General features: G+C 36.7%; 1 protein-coding gene across 1 annotated transcript in view; it reads left to right on the top strand.

Annotated features, from left to right (window-relative positions):
* Positions 1-1,762: 1,762 nt before the first annotated feature.
* The window catches only part of ADH1B (alcohol dehydrogenase 1B (class I), beta polypeptide), an 18,822-nt gene continuing 12,944 nt past the window's right edge, over positions 1,763-7,640 (top strand). Inside the window, exons 1-4 of the mRNA XM_025873554.2 lie at positions 1,763-1,894; positions 5,067-5,168; positions 5,659-5,797; positions 7,091-7,178. Of these exons, the coding sequence (XP_025729339.1) occupies positions 1,877-1,894; positions 5,067-5,168; positions 5,659-5,797; positions 7,091-7,178 (347 nt within the window). The 5' untranslated portion in view covers positions 1,763-1,876. The remainder of the gene's footprint in view (positions 1,895-5,066; positions 5,169-5,658; positions 5,798-7,090; positions 7,179-7,640) is intronic.

Here is a 7,640-nt window from a genome sequence, read left to right as displayed (position 1 = left end):
CTCAAATTTTCATCCTCCAAAATGGGAAGTTAATATAAATGCCCAAAGAAAAACCATGTTAGGAATGTAGGCATGCTACTTAGAGATGTGGAAATAAAAAACAAAATAATAAGTTTCAAAAGTTGAAAGCAGTGGCTTCTAGGGAAGAGTAAATGTAGAAAGAGTTAGGAAAGTCAATGCTGCTGCTTCTCTTAAGAGGCTTTGTAAAAAAAAAGTTGCATACATATAGGCATGTTTAATTTTGGTAAAAATGAAAATGAAAAATCAAAAACCAGAAAAATGATGGAGACAAAAGAGTTGGTTAGATTCTAGGACTCATAGAATACAAAATAAGTGAGAATTCTAAAACAAATTTCATAGCCTTGTGCAAATAGGTGTATGTGGCTGAGCATAACATTTTCAGTGACTTTATCATATAAGGATTCAAAAGCTACTATATTTTGAACACCTTGCAAGTGCTCCGGAAAACTACGGGAGGGGAAGGCACATGGATGGTGTGCAAAACATTGCAGATCAGGCCTACATTCAATCTATAATAGAAAAGAGCATCTGGGCCCTGTTAGTCATCTATTGACTTCTCCTCTGTTGATGATTACAGATATTTTCCTTCTCATCCTCCTTAAACATACTCATTTCAGTGCTTTCTATGTCAGCAAACTGTGACCATTACAAAGACATCAACCTAGTCTGTGTAAATACTTTTGTTTACTCGAGAATATGCTTCCAGGACCACTCTTGGCAACAAGAACTATATGTTTCCAGTTAAGGAAATAGAAAACTGTATTTCAAACAAAGTGGATTTAATATAGAAAACTGCGCAATTGTTGGAAAGCTGAAAGAGCACAAAAGTCATGTTGACGACACACAACATTAAGAACATGCAGTCGCTAGAGTGCTTGGAGGATAAAAAGGAAGTGGTAAGGTTGTCAGCACTGAAACCTTAGCGAGTAGCTAATATTCATCAAAGGTTGTCCTATTTCAGGCCCCCTGTTAAGCGCTTTAAAAGGATGATCTCAGTTTTCCTCAGACAACTCCTTGAGGAGCTTAGTCATCCTCATTTTATAGATAAGAAAACTAAAACCAAAGACAGTTAAGTGCACACAGCTGGTAAGGATAGGGTCTGCCTGAATCCAACGATGGGGTCTGCCATGCCATAACCACCACTCCAAACTCCCTGTTGGCACAGACAGAGGCCACCTCTTATCCATCATTGCCACCCCACTGTGCCCAGCTGAGTGCCTGGAATGGGGAGGTGTGCAGTCAGTGCTGATTTCTATTGCACGGAGCAGAAATGCCAGAGATGGTGAGCACCTCTGCTGAGACTGACAGCTGTCTGCATTGCAATGACTTCTCTGCTGTGAAAAGAATGCTAAATCAAATATGTTCCTCTGGCTGGAAGCACTCTCTGTCCTACATCATTTGTGCTGCTTCCTTACTTCTCTTCTCTAAATGCAATATGTGGATTGGAAGTTGGAGATGAGTGCACACAATGGTAAAACAGAACTCTGAACACCCTGTGTGGGGCTGAGAGATAAGAAATATAGAATCCAGGAAAAAGAGGGAGATTAAAATGTTCTGTGTAGGGAAATATTTAACCTGATGAAATCCAGATATTAACTGCAATTGGCATATTGCAAAGTCAAGGTTTGAACGCTGGCTCAGTGACCCTTTCTTTCTGATTTGACTTCGCTGGAGAATAAGCTGAGGGATGTGGCTTAAAGGCCCGAGATCACGTGTGTGTAATGGATTGTTAATTCAGTCCATTACTAAATCCATCCAACTCAAACAATTGTGTAATATATCAACTTTGTGTACTCAAGCAGCAAAGAGTCTGTAAGAACTCACCAGTCTCCTGGCCTGAAGATAAAACGGAATCATGAGCACAGCAGGAAAAGTAAGCAAAAAAAGCTTTTTTACTTTTGGGGAAATATATTATTATATAATACACAAAGAGATATACTATTAATGAATAATTTAAAATTTACATATATATTAGAAACAATATACACTAAAATACAAAGTACACTATGTGCTTCAATATGCAATTCTACTAAATTACAATGAAAATAGGCTATTCCTCTGTTACGAGTGTTTTATAGACTGTGACAACACTGGGACATATTTCTTAAAAATTATTTTGAAGTATAAATTATAACACATTTATAGTTGATGAGTTTCACAACACTTTTTCTAAAAAAATTTCTCTCTTCATACAGCTGAGTTTCCTGTCTGAATTTAATTTTTAAATGTTATGCAATGGCAATTTAATGTTTCCTATAACATTTGCTGTAACTTGTGGAGGTCATGCAAGAAACCAAAAGTGCCTTCATGAAATAATGCAAAACATCTGTTTATGCATTGTCTCTCTGTATGTTCAATTAAAAGGAAAAAATAATTTTCAAATTGTCTTAATAATTGGTTTAGGCAAAGCTTCATGTAAAAACCAATGGAGTTTTTTTTCTGTTGAATTGGGTGATCTTTAAATTTAATTTCTATTTCTTAAAAAAAAAAAAGCTATTCCTAAATATCTTTATCAAGAATGAATAGCATCTGTATCTAATAAAGTCTTTACTTCCTATATTAATGTGCAGGAGCTATGGCCAATCATGAATAATTTGCAAACCTAAAATTCTATGTTTTTAATCAAAAAGTTATCTTTATATTAAGAAACCATAATTTAAATGTGTTATTTTTTGTAATCATATTCTTTGTAGGAACACAGGGAAGTTAGATCTGACAAAAGTTCTATGAGAGGAATTTGATTCAGAGGGCTTTATCCTTTGAAGCTTACTATGAAATCTCTTAAAAAAGGCATACTGATTTCAAAGCATTAGAGTCATCAAGGTTAGGCAAGCCAACAACAACATGCAAATTCTGAATTAAAAGGGTCCTATTGTGGCATAATCCAGGAAATTTCCATAGAAATTCTATGGAAGAATATCTTTTCCATTTTTTTTTACAAAAAAATAATAACAGTGATATGGTTTGAATCACTTATTAGCACTGGGAACACAGATAATGGACTCTTAAGTTTTCCCTGGAGACATGTTTATTTGTTCAATGTGCTCGCAGGGACAGAGAAACGCATGTGGTCTTTCAACATAAGCAATTCATGTTATTTGCTCAATTACAAAAGCCTGTGCAACTGCTTCCAGTACATGTGTTATGTTAGGCGTGGATCACACAATATACTATCTTGCTATGATAACTTAAAGATTCTGAGGTTTCTACACACACTGTGACACAACACTCCTGTATCAGTAAGATCGGCGGGAAATCACACAACACTCCTGTATCAGTAAGATCGGCGGGAAATCACACAGGTCGCCAACTGTCGGTTTTCTCATTGCAACTCTCTTTATTTTCACTCATTACTGGTTAGCCTTTATGATGGCATTACATTTCAAATGAAGAAGAGTTAGGAAAAAGGAAAATGAAATATGCCAAAACTCAGCTTAAAAGAAGGGTCAGAGAGCAAAAGTGTAAACTAAATGAACACAATCCTCCCCCTTCGGATGCCACATCAATCACTTTTAGCCTTGTGACAACACCATTTTTGTTTACCCTTCCTGTATTATATTCTCCTCAAATGCTAAGAGACAATAATGATACCTATTTTATATGGTGGTTTTGAGAATTTAATAAATTAATACTGTAAAGCACTTAGAATAGTGCCTGGTACATAGAAATAATTGAATAAATGTTAGTCACTGCTATTATTATTGTTGCTGTTATTATTATTTAACCTTTGTTAATCTTTCACTACCTATGGGGTAGTAAAAAAATAGAGTTGGGTGATTTTTTTTTTTTAAGTTGGATGGATCTTAATTCTCTGGACAGCCAGCTTTGTGACTTTGGGAAAATTACTCAGTTAATTACTGAGTCAATTGAGCCTCAATCTTTTTATCTGTAAAATAAGACCAAAAATTCAATAATATTGCCTTGGTAGCATCATTGTGAGGTTTAAAGATCAAGCATGTAACTCGCCCAGAACAGAACCCTATAGTTAGGATCTATCTACTATTAGTGTATTATTTCCAAGAACTTTCACATTTTTGTGGCATTGACCATAGCAAAAACCTTGCAAAGTGGGAGGATTTGATGAGAATGAATTGTCAAAAGGATAAATTTCTATTGAAGATTTTTTTTATCATATTTGCAATTATGCCAATTCTTTCTAGGAAAAACTCCCTTAACTGTATAAGCTTTGCAACAAAGAAGACAGGTTTTATATTATATTCCCAAGCACTAAAAACATGTTTTCAACTTTTTATTTTTCAGAACCTTCATGGGTAAGCTGTGCTAGCTAGAAATTCCAGCACACCAATCTCTCATTTTTAAATATATACGTGTGGGGGGGGGTATGTGTGAGTGGGTGCATACAGCTGTAACCTCGGCGATTTTTGTTGCAGACCTAATCTGGAAGGAATATCTACACATAAATTTGATGAAAACAGCACTACCAAAGCTAACTGTCAAATGAGTGATGCAAACAAGTAGCACACACACGCAGTAGGGAAAACAAAGTCGAAAGAAGAGAACAGGCAAATAGAGAAAGAGAAGGCATCCTAGTCAGGGAGTCAAATGTGCAGATGAAATCATAAAGTTAGATTGTTTGGGCTTCAGCAGAGAACTGAGCAAGAGGGCAATAGATTTTACGTGAACAGCACTATACCTGTCAGCAAAATTATGTTGATTTAGAACTTCAAGCACTAGCCAACAGTTGTGGGTAAACAATCGATTTAGAGACCACATTAAGAAATATCAGGAAGAAACAACCCTTGGAGAAGAAAAGCCAACATTATTAAGATGGTCTAAAAGAATGTATTCCCTTTTGTCTCAATGTTTCATTATAGTTAATTCTGTTTCTCTTTCCTTGTTATTGCTTTGCCAGTTGTTAAAAAGGTATTTTTATTCTCTTTGTAAATCAGAGGTTCTTCATTTCTATGGAACCCTTGTTAGGTTCCAGACATGGGGCTAGATGTTGCACATAAAAAAATGAAAGTCACTCTCCCTGACTTTAAAAGTGGGGACAAACTGGTTTCATCTTTCCATTCAATTTCCAGGTAATCAAATGCAAAGCAGCTGTGCTGTGGGAGATAAAGAAACCCTTTTCCATTGAGGAGGTGGAGGTCGCACCCCCTAAGGCCCATGAAGTTCGTATTAAGGTGAAACATTTTTCCATTTCTATTTGGTTTTAGGTTTAAAAAATTCAGAAAATGGTAAAAATGGAAATAAGGAAAAATCCATTGAGAGGAACTTTTTATATGGTGATCCAAACAGTGGAATTACATTTATTGTCAAAGAAAGATATAAATATAAATCGTCAAATGTTTAAAAAGGAATCAAAGGGTATATACAGTATAATCCTAATAAAATAAAAAAGAACTTATGTGTTTGTACAGGATAAAAAGTGCAAAGGGATATACATCAAGATTTCAAAATCAATTAGCATCAGATGGTAGAACTTAAGGGACAATTTTCCTAGTGCTAATCTGCAATTTCTACTTCTATAAAAATGGATACATTCTTGCATATTAAATAAGACTTAAATATTTCAGAAACAATTATTTCACAGACTATTCCAAATTGTTTGATGAGGAAAAGGAAAGGATCCTAATCTTTTCTAAATCTAATCATCCTCCCTTTACCCTGTAGATGGTGGCCTCGGGAATCTGTGGCTCCGATGATCACGTGGTTAGTGGAAGGCTCATCACACCTCTCCCTGTGATCTTGGGCCATGAGGCAGCCGGCATTGTGGAAAGCATTGGAGAAGGGGTGACTACAGTAAAACCAGGTACAGAATTCACACTTAGGGAATGTACCTCAGTTCAGGACCCCAAGATCATCCAGCCTGGAAAGACCTTGCAGAAGGTCATGGCAGAGCTGGGACTAGAACATAGGTCTCCTCCTTTCTTCCCTCCCTGCCTGACTCAGACATGTGTGTATTCATGCACTCATAAATTTTCTCCTTTAGCAAGTGCCTGTCGATGTCAGGCACCAGGTTAGATCCCGGGGACACATAAAGATCAAAAGAAATGCAGTGCCTGCCAAAGTTAGAGTTCATAAACAAATAATTTCCATCTTAGTGTTGCTGAGTACTGTCTTCTGTCAGGTCCAAAGAGAACTATAAATGATACAAAATAAGAAAAATTAAGTCTATGTCCTGAGCCTCCAAATCAGTGTATGGAAACTGTTCTGTGCTGATTTCACAGGATGGAAGCCATGAGGCTATGATTAAATCAACATGGTCTCCTCTTAGGTGGGAAGAACTTTACCAGTAAATGTGGCCTCTCCCTTACCATATACTTAATTGGCCTGTGAACAGAAAATAATAAAATAAATCGTCTGGTTGAGTCTCAGCTCTTCATATTTCCTTTAGTTAGAAATAAATTAATAATAAATGACACACTTACACTTACTTTTCCTTCTACCAAAGCAGAAAAAATAATTTACCAATTAAGTTGCCAGCTACAAACATCCGAAAGTCAGTTTTTATCCTCAAAGAGAGTGCCTAACTCATTGTTGAGGTTGACAGAGGGATTTCTTGAATTCTTCTTTGTCCCATTTTTGTTAGTTTTCCCTTAAAAAACAAAACAAAATGAAAACCCTAAAAGCGCAGTCACTTTGAAAAGCCAATACTCATTTTTACTTTGTCCCAAACTATTACAAACTACCGGATCCCCAGGCATCTGGTGGAACGATGGCAGCCTGATCACAGCTAACATTTATATTTACAGTTACAGTAAGAATATTTAAGGTTTAATTGTCAAGGATTTATGAGATGATATGTATAAAACCCCCAAGAGAAAAGGCACACAACGAAAGAGAACTATTAATACAGGAGCAACAGTCTTTTAAATTCACGTTGTTCCCAATATTTGTATTTCCTCTTTGGGAATCTTCAGGCACATACAAACCCAAACCATTAACGGTGCTGGCAGGCAAGGACCAGTGATATGGTGGTGAATAAATTCAATCTCTTGGAGATTTTTCAAAGACACACACCTCTAACACACATAAGCTTCCAGTTCTTGCTCTATGAATTCCTGGGTAGAAATTTAAGAAGAATGTGTTTTATATCCTCCAGGTGACAAAGTCATTCCACTCTTTACTCCCCAATGTGGAAAATGCATTGTTTGTAAACACCCACAAAGCAACTTCTGCTTGAAAAATGAGTAAGTTTCTTTTTTTAAATTTTTTTATTGTTATGTTAATCACCATACATTACATCATTAGTTTTTCATATAGTGTTCCATGATTCATTGTTTGTGCATAACACCCAGTGCTCCACGCAGAACGTGCCCTCTTTAATACCCGTCACCAGGCTAACCCATCCCCCCACCCGCCTCCCCTCTAGAACCCTCAGTTTGTTTTTCAGAGTCCATCGTCTCTCATGGTTCATCTCCCCCTCCAATTTACCCCCCTTCATTCTTCCCCTCCTGCTATCTTCTTCTTCTTTTTTTTCTTAACATATATTGCATTATTTGTTTCAGAAGTACAGATCTGTGATTCAGCAGTCTTGCACAATTCACAGCGCTCACCATAGCACATACCCTCCCCAATGTCTATCACCCAGCCACCCCATCCCTCCCACCCCCCCACCACTCCAGCAACCCTCAGTTTGTTTCCTGAGATTA

This window comes from Callorhinus ursinus, unplaced genomic scaffold, assembly GCF_003265705.2.
Source record: "Callorhinus ursinus isolate GAN/ISIS: 27379988/994484 unplaced genomic scaffold, GSC_fseal_2.0 scaffold4, whole genome shotgun sequence".
Taxonomy (NCBI): Eukaryota; Metazoa; Chordata; class Mammalia; order Carnivora; family Otariidae; genus Callorhinus; species Callorhinus ursinus.
This window is presented reverse-complemented; position numbering and strand designations above follow the sequence as displayed.